Below are 19,990 nucleotides of genomic sequence, written 5' to 3'. Positions count from 1 at the left end.
TTTTATAGTCTTACAGTCAGTTGCATATCAAACTTCATAGAGTGTAGAATGATTTTACATCGAAGTGATAAAAAACATCTTTGTCGTGGTAGAGGATTAGTTAACCGTATTATCAATAGTTTACCTTTTGAATTACATTTACCTGGATACCAATTCTGTGGACCCGGTACAAAGTTGACAAAAAGATTGGCACGTGGTGATAAAGGTGTTAACCCATTAGACGCTGCATGTAAAGCACATGACATTGCATATTCACAAAATAGAGAAAACATTGAAGCAAGAAACGTTGCAGACCAAGAGCTAGCTGAAAAGGCGTGGCAACGTGTTACAGCTAAGGATTCTAGTATCAGTGAAAAGGCAGCAGCTTTAGCGATATCTGGAACGATGAAAGCTAAATCAACGTTAGGTATGGGAATGAAAAGAAAGAAAAAGTCTTTAATTAGGAAGAAAAAAAGGAAAACCATGTGTAAGAAAAAGCGACTAGCATTAAGAAGAGTTGTTGATGCTGCTAGAAAAAGTATGCTACCCGATCATAATTCTGGAGAATCAATTCAAGCTGCTCTGATTGGTGCAAAAGAAGCAATAAAGAATGCTGGTGGTAAATCAAAAATTTTGTCACCGCGAATTCTACCTGTACCTTCTAAAGTTGGTGGTATTTTACCACTAGTTCCAATTTTTGCTGGACTTAGTGCTTTAGGAGCTCTTGCTGGTGGAGCTTCAGGTATAGTGAAAGCTGTAAATAAGGCTAAAACTGCCAAGGAACAACTTGTTGAAGCTCAACGACATAATAAAGTAATGGAAGCAATATCGCTTGGAAAAGGATTACATCTCAAACCCTACCGACAAGGACTTGGTCTTCATATTAAACCATACATTCAGGGGAAAGGATTAAAAAAGAAGAAGAAACCAACATAAAGGAAGAAAAAAAACTTGTATTGAAGCTACCTCACCGTCCTCTAACTGATTTTGATCTGTTGAAATATGCTAAAACTATGAAAATACCACATTTTCGTGGAGTTTTCATGCGAAATGAACTATCTTTAAAAGGACCTTATCGATATGAGTCAGGAATTATTAACTTAGATAACAAAGAAGGCCCAGGAACACATTGGGTGGCATATAAAAAATGTAATAACGAAATAATGTATTTTGATAGTTTTGGCAACCTTCCTCCACCAACAGATCTAATCATATACTTGGGTGATGGTAGCTTAATAAAATATAATCATGAAAGATATCAGAATTATGATACTTATGTGTGTGGACATTTATGTTTAAAATTTTTATGTAAACAACTTAATGTTAAGAGCAGCTTTAGTCTATATAAGAACGTGTAACTTTGTAATCTTTTAGTATATGAACAACTTAATGTTAAGAGCAGCTTTAGTGTATATAAGAACGTGTAACTTTTGTAATCTTTTAGTATATAAACTGACAGCATCATGAGTGATTCGTTTACTTTAACACTAAGTGGAAACAGTTCAGTTCTTGAATCTGAATATTTCCCACCAATAGAACTTAATCCAAATAAAAATTATGTCCTCGGTCTTGTTGAATTACTGACTTTTAATTCTATTCCCAATATTGATCAAGGTAACAATAAATTTTACATTGGTAATCATATAATTGATATACCAACTGGGAGTTATGAAATCACAGATATTGAAACATGTATAAAAAATTCAGTGAAACTTGGAACTGTTATTAGTATAAAACCTAATAACAATACATTGCGCAGTTTAGTTGAATCAAATTTACCAATTGATTTTAAACATAAAGATTCAATTGGTAAATTATTAGGATTTACACCCCGGAAATTATCACCTAATCAAACGCACATCTCTGATTTACCTGTAGCCATTCTCAAGGTAAATTCAGTCAGAGTTGAGTGTAGTATTACATCTGGAGCATATATAAATAATCAAAAAGCCCACACTATCCATGAATTCTTCCCTAGCGTTCCACCAGGATATAAGATTGTGGAAGTGCCAGCACACGTCATTTACCTTCCGATTGTTGTCAAGACAATACATAATATTCAACTCCGCATTGTCGATCAGGACGGTGATTTGATTAATTTTCGAGGAGAAACTATAACTACCCGATTGCACATAAAGTCAATGTAATGGGAATTGTATATAATCAAAAAGTTGGTGGAAACTATAAAAGTCAGCCAACATGCCAAAGACAAATCAGTTTAAATTTGTCTCACAAGGTGTTAACACCTCAGAATCACCTGTTCCTGAAAAAACTAGGTCTAAAAGTTATACCTCAAGGAAAACGCCAAGACAAATAATTTATATATTTTTTGGGTGTTGTTGCAACAAAAATGGACGAAATTCTCAACATTCCAGCAGCAGTGAATTTTGATGAGTCCATAGCTCATTATGAAATTCATGCTCATCAACCGTATGCTTCATCCTCTTTTAACAATAGTGATGAAATTCGAATTGCAGTTCAACATCAAGATTTATGTATTCTACCGAGTAAAAGTTCATTGCACATATTTGGGAAATTGACTAAAAATGATGGTATTGCTGTTACAGAAAACGTGCACTTAAGTAGCAATGCAATATGTTTTTTATTTGATGAAATTCGCTATGAATTAAATGGTATCGAGATTGATCGATGCAAATACGTTGGACATACAACTATTATGAAAAATTTAGTATCTCTGACTCCACCTCAATTAAATCTAATTGAAAATGCAGGGTTTTCAAAAATTACAGCTGATGCAAGAATTTCTTTAGAAAATGGATACTTTGATATTACAATACCACTTGGCATGATTTTTGGTTTTGCTGAGGATTATAAGAAAATTGTTATGAACGCTAAACATGAACTTATTTTAACAAGAGCACGTAATGACACTAATGCTATAATTCAAACAGGTCAAGGAGCTGATGAAGAATTTAAAATTTTCATCAATAAACTAGAATGGATGGTACCATACGTTTTACCAGCTGATAATAATAAAATAAAATTATTGAAATTTATTGAAAAAGATCCTTTAATTTCAATAAGTTTTCGATCATGGGAAATGTACGAGTATCCGTTACTTCCAACAAGTTCAAAAGTCCTATGGCAAATAAAAACATCAACACAATTGGAGAAACCACGATATGTAATTGTAGGATTTCAAACAGCAAGAAAAGATAAACGAAAAAAATATGCCTGTCATTTTGATCATTGTAACATTACAAATGTTAAACTATTTTTAAATTCACAATATTACCCTTATGGAAATTTAAATCTAAACTTTGATCAAAATCAGTATGCTCTGCTTTATGAAATGTATGCTAATTTTCAAAGTTCTTACTATGGAAAAGACTCAGAACCTATTTTAACAAGGGCTATTTTTAAACAACTATTTCCTCTAATTGTTATTGATTGTTCAAAACAAAATGAGTTTCTTAAACAAGCATCAGTAGATGTACGTTTAGAATTTGAATCAGGAAATAATATGCCGGCTGAGACCACTGCATATTGCCTCATTATTCATGACCGCGTTGTACAATATAAACCAATCAGCGGCGTCGTCAAGAAGCTGCTGTAGAGGAGAGGGGATAAAGTGGAGGGAGTATGATTGAGTATAAATGCAGTAGTTTTCAGCCAAAAAATTCATTTCTGGTTCAACATGGAGTTCATTGTAGACGTCCAAGGATTTAAAAGACCCTACAACGATTTTATTTTCAAAGAGTTGGCAATACTTCCTCTTCAACCAGATGCTCAACCACTTGTCTACCTATTTGAATCACCTTGTACGTGGAATTCATTGCCAGGACGCTATAAAAGTGAAAATCGCTGGTTAACACACAACTACCATGGAATCCATTGGGCAGCTGGAGATGTCTCATATGATGAACTTCGTCCTATTCTACGAGAAATACTTCAAGGCGCTAGCGTAATTTACGTTAAAGGATTAGAAAAGAAAACATGGTTAGAGAAATATGTGTTGAATGTACAAAATTTAGAAGATTTCGAATGTCCTTCTTTAAAAAAACTTAAGACTGATTTGTTAACAATATGTACGCATCATACTCTTTATACTGAAAATTGTGCTGTCAGAAATGTTAAAATTCTTCGCGACTGGTTTTTGGATCCTCCAAACAAATATGTAAGTGCTGCTACAAAAGGCTTTGATGAAGTTGATTCTACTAGTTTAAAATGTTTTTACGAAAATTGTGAATCTTTTTTTTGTAAATAGTTTAATATGTTTTTTCAAATAAAATATTAATAATTTCAATTTAATACTTTGTTCGTTAATTTTTAAAACCTTTAATGTTAATGTTTAATGAAAATAAACTTATATAGGGTGAAGAAAATAATTTTAAAACCAATTTACAATTAAATTTTTTTTTTATTTTTAACAGTTATTTTATATGTATACATTTTTGTTTTAACATAACTTTTATTTCTTAAATTAATTTTTTTCTTTTTTTTTCACTTTAATAATTTAAATTCAACGATGTTGTATGGTCCTCCAAGGTACTTCAATTGTAGGTTCTTTAGGGCTGCAGCTTCTTGCATCATTTTTAAAGTGTTAGGCTCATCATCTTCGAAATGTTTAGCGAATCTGGTTGGAAGATATGTGATAAAGTCTGCGTCGAGTTCTACGATGATTCTGGGTCCGTATTTCGTCTGCACCTTTTTGATTTTTGTCACAAAGTATCGGCCATTTGTCACTAATTCCGATAGCGGCTTTGTTGGCAGAAAACCCTCCAATCGTCCAACTGCATTGACTTTTTCTAAATCCATATTTTTTTTTGTTAAAAAAAGATCTGTAACAGAAAAATAGAAAATATTCTGAAACATTTTTAAAAAAAACATAGAACTGAAACATAAAATTAAAAGAAGAAACCTGAAACATAAAAAGGAAACTGAAAAAAAGAAACTTGAAACATTTTTATGTTTCAAGTTCAACAAAGCTAAAACAAAAACCTGAAACAAAAAAAAATTTAAGAATAAACCTGAAACATAAAGATAGAACTGAAACAGAAAATTGAAAGGAGAAATCTGTAACAGAAAAATAAGCTGAAAGAGAATAAAAAGAAAAACTTGTAACTGAAAAAAAATCAAAGGAAACCTGAAACAAAAAAAAAATTTAAGAAAAAACCTGAAACATAAAAATAGAACTGAAACAGAAAATTAAAAGGAGAAATCTGTAACAGAAAAATAAGCTGAAAGAGAATAAAAAGAAAAACTTGTAACTGAAAAAAAATCAAAGGGAACTGAAACAAAAAAAAAATTTAAGAAAAAACCTGAAACATAAAAATAGAACTGAAACAGAAAATTAAAAGGAGAAATCTGTAACAGAAAAATAAGCTGAAAGAAGGAATCCATACTTACTGTTTTAATGTTGCAAATAGTCCCGGAATGCTGAAACATAAATGAGCTGCCTTTCTTTGCACACCGGTTTAAATCACCAAGTCCCCACTTTCTCTTTACCCCCACTTTCTCTTTCCCCCTCTCACAACATGCGCACGCATCATTTGAATGTGACTAGCATGAGGTAATATTTTAAAAAAATATTTAATGATTTTATTTTGTATAAAAAAATATTTAATTATTAAATTTTTTTTTTTTTAATAAGTATTTTAATCAGAATTGTCATGACGTTAAGGTGAAGATTTGCAGGATGTGTCATCGCTTAGAGTGGGTGGTGTTTCTGGAGGAATTAATTCATGTAATTCCGACATCTATAAAAAAAAAATTATAAGTTTTTAGTAAAACAATTTTATAAAAAGTATGTTAATAGTCATGTTTTATTCCAAGAAGTTTACCTCATCTTCACTAATATTAATTTCTAATACGTCACTGTTCGGACTCTCTGGTAGAATCATGCCGTATTCATCCAATATTTGATTAATATCAGGCAAAGATTCGAACATGTTGTATGCATTCAACATTTGATCAATGTCAGGGACGCATTCTAATAATTCTGACAACTATAAAAGAAAAGCCATAAAATTTTTTTTTTTTATAAGAAAAGAATAATTATAATTTAATCTATTAAAAAAAAGAAAAAAATACCTCTTCTTCACCAAAGTTAATATCAAATATATTAATATCATTATTATTATCATTTGTGTCTTCATCATCGCTGCTAAGAATGATGGTTGAACCCTGACTATCATATATTTCAACCTCATTATCATCGGAGTTCTCATCCGAATCCTCATAAGAATTATAATAATATTCATCAAATATAACATATTCTATGTCCTCTTCCCCGCTACAGAGTTGATTAGAGTTTGGTAAGAAATTTGACATTTTTACTTTGAAACTGCAAAAAAAAAAAAAAAAAAACATGTTTGAAAAAGCGCCTAGATAAGAAAGAGAAAGGAAACTGAAAATAAAATGTACCGTTCTACTACAGTTTCTACTGCTGCTTCTGATGTTGCTGCAACTGAAAAAGAAATAATGACTCTTCGAGCTCGTGCGCTAACTTTTATGCCTCTTCAACGCTCCCCACTACAGTCACATGACATCCAACACCCTCCGCGGCAAACTGAAGAACTAACACTCATTGGCGCGATGTTTTAAAATACGACATAAATTAAATATTTTATTTAAATCAAATTCAATTTTAAGTAAGTTAGGTTACACTTACTTTTACTAGAACAATTTTGTGAATTTCATTTAATTTTAGTTATTTCAGGATAATTTGATATAGCAAAAATTATTTGTACTCACCTTAGATGTGTTTGAAAATTATTTTACCTAATTTACTTTTTCTTTTAATTTAATTTAATGCAATTCGTATTATATAAGAATTTTTACAAAATTAAAACTAAAAAAAGTATATGGAAAACATTTAATTATATGAAGTTCTCGTAAAACACTAAGATGTACGTTAATTTTTTTAAAAAATGTAATTTTTATAGAATAAAATCAAAAAAAGTATATCACAAAAAAAACAAAAAAGTTCTTCACAAAACTATAAAATAGAACGCTTCAAGTAATTTTTCACTGAAAAAAAAAAATTTTTTTTATTAAAAGTCAAGAAATTTTTTTTCAAGACAATAAACACATACAATATAAAAAAAACCAAATAAATTCACTTCGTGCAAGAAATATTTTTTATTTTTAGCAATACTTGCAAAACTTTTTAAAAAATAAACACAAATTATAAAAAATAAAATAAACACAAATTAGAAAAAAATAAAGGCCATACAAAAAAAACTTCACACAAAATAAAAGAAAATTTCACACAAGATAAAAAAAAATAAACACAAATTATAAAAATAAAATAAACACAAATTAGAAAAAAAATAAAGGCCATACAAAAAAAACTTCACACAAAATAAAAGAAAATTTCACACAAGATAAAAACAAAAAAATAAACACAAATTATAAAAATAAAATAAACACACATTTGAAAAAACAAAAGGCCATACAAAAAAAAACTTCACACAAAATAAAAGAAAATTTCCCACAAGATATAAAAAATAAACACAAATTATAAAAAATAAAATAAACACACATTAGAAAAAAAATAAAGGCCATACAAAAAAAAAGAAAAGAAAAAAACTTCACACAAAATAAAAGAAAATTTCACACAAGATAAAAAATTAAACACAAATTATATATAAAAAAATAAAATAAACACATTTGAAAAGAAAACAAAAGGCCATACAAAAAAAAACTTCACACAAAATAAAAGAGAATTTCATACAAGATAAAAAAAAACTTTATACAAAAAAAAAAAAATGAAGGCGATGACAGTAACATCTAATAGATTAACTTTTTCTGGACTTTTTACATGACCTCTTGTCCATTTTTTTCCTTCTTTTTTTATTGCTTAAAGTTGAGCCTGTCGATAAAGATGAATCTGAAGTTGAGCCTGACGATGATGATGAGCCTGACGATGATGATGAGCCTGATGATGAAGATGATCCTGATGATGAAGAGGAGCCTGATGTAGAAGATGAGCTTGACGATGAAAATGGGATTTTTTTCTGATTATCATCATCATCATCTTTATCTTCCTCGTTCACGGCCTCGATATTTTCATTTACCTCAGAGGGTGCATCTGAGTCGACGTTTGCAAAATTCTCTGGGTTCTCTTCCGGTTCCGACTCCTCAAATGAATCTTCTTCGGAAAAACTCAAGTTTTGATTTGGAATTTTAGCACTTTCAGTTGGAATAGATGCTGCCTGCAATGGTAGATCTGCTTCTTCACTGTTTATTGGTGGCTGGATTGCAATGAGGTTTGTAGAGGGCAAAATATCCCATCTAGATACTTTGCACCGTTTTTTTGTTTCTTGTTGTCTTCTCTCTTTTAAAATATTTAATTTTAATTGTACCTTTCGTACTCGTTCCGCAAGGTCAACCTTGACAACGGATTCGTCTTTCTGCTGACACTAGAAATATCAATTAATTTCATTAATTTAAGTGTGTGTAAATCATGGAAAGTTTTATTCTTATTTTCTTATATAGGGCAGAGTCGGGTAGCCCCGTCATCTTAACGTTTTCAGGTTATTATATAAAAATAATATAATATATAAAATATAAAAATAATGGATAAATAAGTCAGCGCAACTTTAGTAAATTGACTTGTTTTGAAGGCAAAATTTTTAGACAAGGTTTTTTACTCTTTTAGGGTGACCATTTGTTCAAATAATTTTAAATTTACATTATGAGAACATCTCAAATAAAAAAAAACAATTTACTATTATCGTAAATATAATAATAATAATAATAATTTATTAATTACCGTGTGTGGCCACGGCTACCCCATGGCCATGGTTACCCAACTCTCCCTTATAGAAGCTAATTATTTTTGCATTTGACTTGTGAAAAAATAGTCACAAAAATATTTATTTAGATTAATATGTAAATAAAAAAATATTTTTAAAAATCGTTTACCTTTGGAATTGAAGTCAAAGAAAAATGTGGCACAGGCAGTGTTATTGTTGTTCTTGTTCTTTGCTTTTTTTTTAATCGAGGATCATTTGGATAAACTAGTTGACATGCTTCACAGGAACAATAAACGCTTTCCTTCGGTGGACCTGGTGCATACGACCTTAAATAAAACGGATCTGTCGTTCGGAAAAAACGACAACTCTCGCAATCGCATCCTTTTCTTTGTTCATCAACCTAGAAAATATTTGTTCTTTTTCTTATAACAATATATATATAAACATAACATATTTATGTACATTAATTTTACACTTACCATCGTTATATCCAGCTGTTTTTCATCAATAGCGGCCATTTGCATTCACGGCCAGAGTAGAGAAGGTTAGTATACTACAGTAAAACCAAGGTTTATGAATTAAGGATGCTTTCAGCAGCTGTCTAACTTCTGATTGGCTGCTCTTATTTTCTCTATTAGAAATAGCCAATCAGCGTGTTTTTAAATAAAATCGATACAAACATTTATATTTAACATTTATATTTAACATTTAATATAAATAGCTTATGATTATTATATGAAAAATTATTATTGTTTAATATACTATAATTATATACTAATACTAATTAGATAAAAATAATTAAAACACATTATTATTATTATTACCTAGTACCACCATGCCTAAGGACTTTAAGTTGTTTTAAAAAATTACTTAACGCCGATCCATTTCAAATTGACTGTGAAAATAAGTGGTGTCATCTAACCGTGGCAGCCAGTAATAATTTGGAGGGAAATTTAAAAATCCCCTATGCCAAGGAACTTTAAATTATTATTTTTAAAATTACAAAACGCCAAGCCATTTTGAATTGGCCGCGAAAATAAAGTGGCCCCTTCTAATAGTGACGCTGGTAATAATTTTATCGTTAAATTTGGTGGGGAATTTAAAAATCCCCTATGCCAAGGCACTTTAATTTCACCGGTAATAAAAATTATACAAATTCCAAGCAATTTTAAATTGGCTGCCAAAATAAAGTGGTGCCATATACCGGTGACAATGAGAATTAAGACGGCCGGTATAAAAGAACACAATATTGCAAGGCAGGTAAAAATGGTTGAGAAAAAAATTACCAAATTCGAAGCAATTTTAAATTGGCCGCCAAAAAAAAGTGGCGCCATCTAGCGGTGGCAACGAGAATTAAAACGATCGGTAAAGAAGAACACAGTATTGCAACGCAGGTAAAAATGTGTGAGAAAAAAAAATTACCACATTGCAAGCCAGTTTAAATTGGCCGCCAAAATAAAGTGGCGCCATCTAGCGGTGAAAATTAGAACTACACCACATTGCAACGCAGGTAAAAAAATGTGTGAGAAAAAAAAATTACCACATTGCAAGCCAGTTTAAATTGGCCGCCAAAATAAAGTGGCGCCATCTAGCGGTGAAAATTAGAACTACACCACATTGCAACGCAGGTAAAAAATGTCGGTAAAACAGATTCCTACTTTACCGACCTCGGTCGGTAACTGCGCTAGAACCCGTGTTGCTATACTACTAAATTTTTATTTTTTAAAAATTTTTTACATTATATTATAATTTTAGATACTTAATATTACCAGAAAAAGAATTAACGACCCTAAACAACAATGATTTCGATGAGTTAAAATTTCATCGGTGCCTCCCCTTAAACTATTAAATTTTTTTGATTCAAAGAAAATTTTATTTTGAATGAAAGAAAACAAGTCAAAGAAATTGATTTCTTTAAATCAAAGAAATATTTTTTCTGGGTGTATTCCCTCAAATAAATCAAAAGATTATATAATCCTTAATTCTCACACCACAGGCAATTTTTTATAATGTCAAATGAAAAGAATAGAGTGGTAATATATTTAAAATTTTAAAAACTATCTGCGATTTTTAAAACCAGATGTGACTTTCTAAAGATATTTTTCTTTATCAGTAGTGAAACCAAAGTGCGTTAAATCTATTTACCAATGTAAAATTGTGACAAGTGCCAATGAAAACTGATTCTGGCATTTTCTGATGCAGAGCAGTCACTGCATTGAGTTTGAAGCCGCATTTAATTTTTTGAAACTTCAGTTGTGGAAAGAGTTCGAGAATTTTGGACCAAACAGCATCATACAAAAGTAAACTCCTATCGGTCATTATAACCCAAATTGCTGAATGAATCTATAAAATTAAATTTGAAAAATAAAATGACTAATTAAAAAAAATAATTTACTTTAAGATAAAAATAGAAAATCATTTACCTGTTCAATTTTTGATTCAACTTTTTGTACGCTTACAACGTAAAGGTGCGAAAATGGTGGTTTCACGGAAGGAAACTACGGTAATAAAATAAACAATTAAAAAGATTTTTAAAAGCATTTTTAATTTATTATTTTTAAAAATAATTGTAAATTTTCTTAAATCCCTACATTTTGATGAAAATTTAAAATTGAAATTTGTTTTGCACCTTGAAAATGTACTTTTTATTAAAACTTTATTTAAGCTAAAAAACAAAAATAAGAAAATCTAAATAGCTAAATTAAAAAAAAATTACCATTGTGACAAATCCAATACAATATTAAAATAAAATGCCGTCTTGATTAATATCAAATTTAAGAAATTTTTTTTTTAATTTACTATTTAAAAAAATTTATTTAAAAAATTTTTATTTCAAAAAGAAAAATTTTTTTTAAATTAAAAAAAAATGTTAATAAAAAAGTCTGAAAAAAATTAATTTCTAATAAAATTTAGAGAAAATTGGTTCTTTTAAATTTTAAAACTTAGAAAAAGGCACAAAAGATTTTAATGTTTCAATATTTTTAAATATAATAATCTTTAATCGTCTTACTGAGACAAAATCTTCAATGCGAGCGTTTAACGTTGGGTTATCGTTTAAAAATTTTGTCATAAAATTGGATATGAATATTATGGCGGCTGATTCGGAATTTTCGATCTCAACAATTCCTCGACATAGTTTATCAAGTTCGGTATTATTCTTTAAACTTTCCGTTAAAGTTGTCATGGATTCTGGATTTCTTGCTGACTTCGGGCATCGTTTATTTCTCATCATCGATTTAACTGACTTCAATGGAATCAACTTTTGTATTTCTTCAGGCTGCCTGTGTGACAAAAATTAAAATATATGAACTTATTTTTATTTATTCATTATAATTATTTATTTTTATTTATTTACTTTTATTATTTTTTAAATGTAGCTTCTGGAAATAAAATAATGATATCGACGATAAATTAAATTTTTATTCTTACCCCTCAAGAACCTTCTTGTGAATGGCATCGAACGAATCGAGAGTGGTTTTTGATAAATGAAGCATTTGGGTTTTTAGTCGCGATATGGTCGCACCCTCAATCATCGGTTGATCACAATGTATTCCGAACAATTCAATTTCTCCACTATCATTTTCTTCAGCGTACGCAACGCAATGAGTAGTAGATCTTGTTGCACATCTGTACGTCACTTTACTTTGGCCTTTTTTATTAGCTTTATCTTTATGATACATATAGCCTTTGGAGAAATATTTGAAAGTGTCTCCACGCTCTCCAGGCAACTTTTCCATAATTACCTTTTCAATAAATTTCCTTCTTTCAAATTAAATTTTTTAGTCTTTAATTATTAATTTTAATTTATCGACCTCAAATTGCATTCGAAAACTTGCACGCCTTGATGTTTATTGATTAATCACTAAGTAAAACAAAAAAAAAGAAAAGCAATAATATGCTTATTTCACATAGCTTGTTGTTTTTTCATTGACAAAATAATATTTGAATATGGTATTTAGTATTCCAAGAATATAATTAAAATGTAATTAATACAAATTTAAAAAGTTGTAATTTTAATATTTTATGGTTCTAACGTAAAATAATAATGTAAAAGCTTTATATAATAATTTCAAGTCTTTTTTGAAAAATATCCACTTTTTTAAGAAAATGGAAAAGGAAGAAGGAGTACGAAAAGGCTCCTCAAAATATTACCACAATGGTTACTATTATCATAAAAAAATGAAAAGTGCTACTGAGAAAAATGAAGATATAGAGTATCGGTGCGTAAATTTTTCTCGTGGCTGTTTGGGAGATGCAAAAGTAAATATAGAGTCTCAAGTTGTTGAAATTACAAAAAATCACAACCATAAAGCGGATTTCAACGCTCAGTCAGTGTCACTTTTGAAAAATAAAATTTTGAAAAAAAGTGAAACAGCGAAAATAAAACCTAAACATTTATTTAATTCAATTGTTTCCAAGTAAGTAATGAGCTAATTCCGACTTTTTTAAAATGATGATGTATTTGTAATAAATGATAGATTTTTTATTTAAAAAAATATTATGTACATGTTAACCGTATTTAATTTTTGAAAAAATTTACTATTTTTCAAGTATGTAAGTTTATTGTGAAATAATATTTTTAATTCCTTTGGGGTTGTCCATAAACCCCGTAGCTCTTTAGGGGAGGGGGGTCAAGTCATTTGCTACGGTAAGACGAAAAAATTGCGCTATTGTAGGGAAAAGTGTTCTTCATGGGGGGAGAGGGGGGTCAAAATTTAAAAAAAAATGTACTACGTGATTTATGGACGGCCCCTTTCGCATGGTGGCCACTAAAAACAATCAAAAAATATCCCTGACAATTCCCTTACCTTCCTTGACTTTCACCGCTAAATAATCAGTAATTATGTAAGTTGGTTTTTTCATTGAACTTTTTAACAAAAAATTTTATTTCAGATTTCCTAAAATTCAATTATTTTGAAATTTTTTAACGAAAATTCTATTCCAAATTAATTGAATTTTTCATGGATTAAAATTTAGAAAAATTTAAATTTTAATTGATTCTTGAATAATTGAATTTTCCAAAGATTAAAATTTGGAATAATTAAAATTGTACTTGATTCTTGAATAATTGAATTTTAAACTGATTATAGTTGAAATAATTGATTTTTTTATTTATTAAAATTTAGAATAATTGAAATTTCACTTGATTCTTGAATAATTGAATTTTAAAGTGATTAAAATTTTGAAACAGTTGAGTTTTTTCATGTATTAAAACTTGGAATAATTAAATTTTTAATTGATAAAAATTTCAGTAAACTGAGCTTTTGTAGCAATAATTTTTTTTCTGTTCTTAAGTATTATTTCAGTTAATATTAATTTTAATGAGAAATATTTCTATATTTTACTATTAATAAAAAATTAACTATTTTTAAAGTTTAGTTAAATTTAAATCTTTTCCTAACGATTCCCCTGACTAATCAAAAATTTTCCTGACTTTTCCTTGATTTCTAGGTTTTTCCTAACCAGTGGCTACCATGCTTTTAAACTGACATCCATATTTTTAAAGTGGGGCAGACAACGATCTTGCATTGTGTTTCAAAATTACTTTAAAGTTTCAAAAAATGATCTAAGCCTTTAAAACATTGATTTACAATTTTTATATTTATTTTGAAGTAAAAATTAATTAAATTCAAAAAATTATAGAGAATCATTGAGTCTTGGATCGTCCATTAATTATAACTCAATGAGAGCAGCAATGCAGCGTCGGAAAAGCGTAGGCGGACTACCAAAGATTCCGAAACACTTATTAGATTTTGAGCAAATTTTAAACAACAGTTTTCAACCGACAAAAGAACTATTTAGAGGAATTGTCGAAGCAGATGGTGGATCAGCAGCTGCAATTTTTGCATCTGACTTAATGCTTGAATTATTAAATTCAGATGAAACAAAAAGAGTCGAAATTGACGCTACTTTTGCGGTAAAAATGGACCACTGATCTTAAAACTTAACCCGACCCGACCTGACCTGACCTGACTCAACTACCATAAGATCTAACCTAAACTAACGTGATCTAAAATTATATACAGATAACTTTTGTCTAGAATTTCAAAAGCCACGAAACTTTAGATGTAGGCGCTTTGCGCCTACTTCTTATCCCGATTTTTTATTGAATCATTTTGTTAAATTATTTAATGAGAGATATTTCTATTATTTCATTAATCGAACTTACCTGATTTAAAACTTTAAATGTTACTGTTTCACTGTAGGTATCACCACGGGATCTAAGAATTTATCAGCTTTATACAGTACATATAGAAAACCGGGGTGCAGTAAGTCCTTTTTTCGATTTTAAAGACTTGAATTACAAGTTATTTATTATTTTAATTATATATAATTTTCTTAGTTACCCATTATTTATAATTTATTTATATCAATCATATTTTTTTTACAACTTATCAGGAATTTTGTGCGGTTTGGGTTTTGATGACTCATAAGAAATTAAAACTGTACACTGCTGTATGGAAAAAGATAATGGAACTTGCCCCGAATTTGATGGTAAATATTACAGAAATAATGTCTGATTTTGAATCAGCAATCCCGCAATCAGTCCGCAACTGTATATCAAGATTAATCTCCATCAAGGGATGCTGGTTTCATTTTTGCCAGGTTATTTTTATACTTTATATATAATTAAAAGAAAAAATTATTATAATTGATATTTAATACCTAAATTAACGACTTGAATTCCAACGTAGAAAGGTTTCCGGAATTTCTGCGGATTGACTTCGGAAAATTCTGCGGAGTTATTTCCGGAAAGTTCTGCGGAGTGATTTTCGGATAATTCAGCGGAGTGATTTCCGGAAAGTTCTGCGGAGTGATTTTCGGAAAATTTTGCGGAATGATTTCCGAAAATCACTCTGCATAATTTTCTGGAAAGGGGCCGTTCAAGTATTACGTAAGTAACTTATGGGGAGGGGGGGTTTCTGATTTGCTTACGGTAATGTTAATATTAGGGAGGGGATAATGACAAAATGCTTATTAGGGGAGGGGGGTCTAAAAACCATAAAAATATGTTTACGTAATACTTGAATGGCCCCAAATCACTCTGCATGATTTTTCTGCTATCACTCCTCGAATTTTTCCGATGTCTATCCGCAAATTTTTCTGAAGTCAATTCGCAGACAAATTTTTAGATAGACTTCGAAAAAATTTGCGGAGTGATTGCGGAAAATTCTGCGGAGTGATTTTCGTTAATTTTTTACACAAATTTCCGGAAATTATTTTTTAAAATTTCCTGAAATCACTCTGCAGAAATATCTGGAAATCACTTCGCAGAATTTTCCGCAATCATTTTCGGAAATTTTTTTGAAAATTCCAAAAGTCACTGCGCAGAACTTTCTGGAAATCGCTCTGCAGAATTTTCTGCAATCACTCCCCAAATTTTTCCGAAGTCTATCCCACAAATTTTTCTAAAGGCAATCCGCAGAAATTCCGGAAACCTTTCCACATGGGTTTAAACGCTTTACTATTATATTATACTTATTTATTATTTTTTAAGTGTTTATTGAGAAGGTGGAAGAAGTTGGGCTTAATTCGCTTAAAATCTCCGAAAAAGGCCTTGTGGATGGCAATGAACCTCGCTTTGGCACCAGAAACGTACTTCGAAGAAGGTTTAAAATTAATAGAAAGTTTGTGCCACGAGGATATAAAACAATTTAAACAAATTAAGTTGTTTTTTGAATATTTGAGACAGCAATGGCTTCCTCTTGCAGATGTTGTTTGCATGTACGACAATGGCAGAAGAACGAATAATGCCGTGGAAAGCTTCCACAAAAATGCTTTCGATGAATTAGGAGGAAATCATCCTAACATGTACTCATTTCTCAGTGAGTTAAATTAAATTAAATTGTAGTAATTTTTTCTCTAAAATAATCAAGATCTGTCAGTTATATTAACTGCAGACATTAAAACTTTTCTTTTAATCATATTGAATTAATCTTTAAATATATTGATTAACAAAAATACCACTATAAAGTTTAAAAATATTAGCATCTTTAATTATTTTAAGAAAAAATAGCGTAAATGCACATTTTAAAAAAATTAAAACATTTGAGAAAAAAGGTTCAAAAATTTAAGATTTCTTATTAACTTTTGTAACTGTCGATATTCTAAACTTTAATTTAGTTGAGAGTATCTTAACAAATAAATTTTTTTAAATAATAAAAATTTCTAAAATTTAACCCATTATAATTATAATTTTTAAGCAAAAATGTCTTCCTACATCAAATCTGAAGACATGCAGTTTCTACGACTTCAAAAAGGGTTCTCTATTCGTCGAAATGTACCGAAAAAATACATAAGCAATGATGCACATATTCTTCATTGCCAGCAAGAATTAGTTAACGAAAAGTAAGACAGAGTGCAAAAATTAAGAATATGTCAACTTGTACAATAATTTTTAAATTATTTTAAATTACAAATTTTATATTTTCGCTATAAAAAAGTATTTGCTTCGATCGTTAATAATCCTTCATAAATTTAAAATTATTTTTATTATAAACATAAATAGGATGACGCTGGCAACGTTTTTGAATGACGTTATATCGCGTGAACAACAGCAACAATTCAGCGAGATCTTTGAAATTACGGGTAATAAAGAACAGACTAGAATAATAAGAAAAAATTAATAACTAATAAAATCATATAGTTATTCCACTTGAAGTTTAAGCTTTAAAATTATCGAAACAATTTTTTTAGAATTATCTGATCAATAAACAATCCTGTTGAAGAGAAATCCGATCTATCAGGTACCCCAGAAAATATAGAAAAAACATAACCATAGAAAGATAATAATAATGATAAGGAGACATTTATATAACAGTAATAATAATATTATTTATTATTATAAGTATTATATATTAACTATAAAAATTATAAACTTATACTTACCTGAGTTAATAATGTAGATAAAACTACGCCAACAACAAGCAAAACTAACGAGGAAAATGATAATTTCAAACGTAACGAAAATGTAAATGCGAGGGAAAAACTCACAGCTGAAATAAAGAGAAAAAGAGGACGACCATTATCGAAATCGAAAATCGACAAGTCGCCAGAAAAACTTAAAACAAATAGAGGGCGATCGTCAAAATACGTAAAGGAAGATAAGCAGAATCAAGCACCTCCTCCGAAAAGGGGACGAAAAACAAAGCAGAATTGAAATTTCTAATATTAATATTATTTACTATAATTGTACAATGTTAAAATTCAATTTCATTCGATATTATTCCATTTATTAATGTTTATTTTCTTAATATCTTTTACACACTGTAATAATCAACTAATTATAAAATAAAATAATTTATATTTATGTAAATTAAAAATTGTTTCTAGTCATTTTAAAAAAATATCTATTTTTAAAAGTTCTCTTCTATAGACATGGTAAATGGAACGCCACAACTCTTTATCTTATTTCAAAAAGATCACTCGTGTAGAATCGGTCAGGAGAGAAAAAATGAATTAAATATTTGACATTATATTTAAGTTTGGAAACATATTTCATTTAGTATCAATCAGTAGAGAATAAAAAAAATTAATTAAATTTTGCAGAGTTCCTTCGTGTAAAAGTTAAAAGTAAAAAGAAAAAAATTAAATTAATCATTGAAAATTATATTTAAGATTGAAGAGTTCTTTCCTGTAAAGTCAGTTATTGGAGGGAAAAAAATTGAAACAAGTTTTACAGATTTTACATCAGTGGAGTCGCTCAATGGAGAGATAAAAGTTAAACTAAACTATCGAGATTTTTACTAAGTTTAAAAGTACTTTTATGTTGAATCGGTCAGTGGAGAGTAAAAAAAATTTTTATCACTTTTGGAGAGTTTAATCGTGTAGAGTCAGTGTGTAGAGAGAACAAAAATTGAACTAAAACTTTCAGCTTTTATTTAAGACTGGACAATCTTTCTGTAAAATCAATCAGTGGAGAGTAAAAAATATTGAAATAAATTTTGGAGAGTTTATTCGTGAAGAATCGATGATTGAAGAGATAAAAAATGGATCAAAAAATTTTCGTTTTTATTAAAGATTGGCGAATCCTTTCGTGTAGAATCAGTCAGTGGAGAATAAAAAAAATTGAATTAAGTTTTGGAGAGTTTATTCGTGTAGAGTCGATTTGTGGAGAGATAAAAAGTGGAATTATAACTTTAAATTTTTATTTAAGATTAAAGAATCCTTTCGTGTAGAATCAGTCTGTGAAGAGTAAAAAAAATGGAATTAAGTTTTGGAGAGTTTACTCGTGTAGAGTCGATTTGTGGAGAGATAAAAAGTTGGAACTAGAACTTTAAATTTTTATTCAAGATTGGAGAATCATTTCGTGTAGAATCAGTCAGTGAAGAGTAAAAAAAATTGAATTAAGTTTTGGAGAGTTTACTCGTGTAGAGTCGATTTGTGGAGAGATAAAAAGTTGGAACTAGAACTTTAAATTTTTATTCAAGATTGGAGAATCATTTCGTGTAGAATCAGTCAGTGGAAAGTAAAAAAAATTGAAGTAAATTTTGGAGAGTTTACTCATGTAGTGTCGATTTGTGGAGAGATAAAAAATTGATCAAATAATTTTCGTTTTTATTCAAGATTGGAGAATCATTTCGTGTAGAATCAGTCAGTGGAGAATAAAAAAAATTGAATTAAGTTTTGGAGAGTTTATTCGTGTAGAGTCGATTTGTGGAGAGATAAAAAGTGGAATTATAACTTTAAATTTTTATTTAAGATTAAAGAATCCTTTCGTGTAGAATCAGTCTGTGAAGAGTAAAAAAAATGGAATTAAGTTTTGGAGAGTTTACTCGTGTAGAGTCGATTTGTGGAGAGATAAAAAGTTGGAACTAGAACTTTAAATTTTTATTCAAGATTGGAGAATCATTTCGTGTAGAATCAGTCAGTGGAAAGTAAAAAAAATTGAAGTAAATTTTGGAGAGTTTACTCATGTAGTGTCGATTTGTGGAGAGATAAAAAATTGATCAAATAATTTTCGTTTTTATTCAAGATTGGAGAATCATTTCGTGTAGAATCAGTCAGTGGAGAATAAAAAAAATTGAATTAAGTTTTGGAGAGTTTATTCGTGTACAGTCGATTTGTGGAGAGATAAAAAGTGGAATTATAACTTTAAATTTTTATTTAAGATTAAAGAATCCTTTCGTGTAGAATCAGTCTGTGAAGAGTAAAAAAAATGGAATAGATTTTGGCGAGTTTATTCGTGTAGAATCGATGTTTGAAGAGATAAAAAATGGATGAAAAAATTTTTGTTTATATTCAATATTGATGAATCCTTTCGTGTAGAATCAGTCAGTGGAAAGTAA

At 29.3% G+C, this 19,990-nt stretch overlaps 3 protein-coding genes across 3 annotated transcripts; 1 reads left to right on the top strand and 2 right to left on the bottom strand.

Moving 5' to 3' along the window:
- The first annotated feature begins 2,329 nt into the window (after positions 1-2,329).
- On the top strand, positions 2,330-3,556 carry LOC127278495 (uncharacterized). The gene is made up of 3 exons (XM_051300229.1): positions 2,330-2,891; positions 3,006-3,176; positions 3,423-3,556. Exons 1-3 carry the CDS (start codon positions 2,330-2,332, stop codon positions 3,554-3,556), a joined length of 867 nt encoding a protein of 288 aa, XP_051156186.1.
- A 1,820-nt stretch (positions 3,557-5,376) lies between these two features.
- LOC127278515 (uncharacterized) lies at positions 5,377-6,503 on the bottom strand. Its single transcript, XM_051300251.1, has 4 exons — positions 6,367-6,503; positions 6,034-6,286; positions 5,784-5,948; positions 5,377-5,699 (listed from the first exon to the last, which is right to left on the bottom strand). The coding sequence occupies exons 2-4, from the start codon at positions 6,271-6,273 to the stop codon at positions 5,619-5,621; spliced, it is 486 nt and encodes a 161-aa protein (XP_051156208.1). The 5' UTR covers positions 6,274-6,286; positions 6,367-6,503; the 3' UTR covers positions 5,377-5,618.
- A 1,239-nt stretch (positions 6,504-7,742) lies between these two features.
- On the bottom strand, positions 7,743-9,220 carry LOC127278494 (pinin-like). The gene is made up of 3 exons (XM_051300228.1): positions 9,182-9,220; positions 8,872-9,102; positions 7,743-8,366 (listed from the first exon to the last, which is right to left on the bottom strand). The coding sequence occupies exons 1-3, from the start codon at positions 9,218-9,220 to the stop codon at positions 7,743-7,745; spliced, it is 894 nt and encodes a 297-aa protein (XP_051156185.1).
- Positions 9,221-19,990: the final 10,770 nt, after the last annotated feature.

The sequence above is a fragment of the Leptopilina boulardi genome, unplaced genomic scaffold (assembly GCF_019393585.1).
Source record: "Leptopilina boulardi isolate dan_hultmark-lab unplaced genomic scaffold, ZJU_Lbou_2.1 LbouV2_204, whole genome shotgun sequence".
NCBI classification, from domain to species: Eukaryota; Metazoa; Arthropoda; class Insecta; order Hymenoptera; family Figitidae; genus Leptopilina; species Leptopilina boulardi.
Note: the sequence above shows the minus strand (reverse complement) of the source record. Positions and strands in the feature narration are given on the sequence as shown.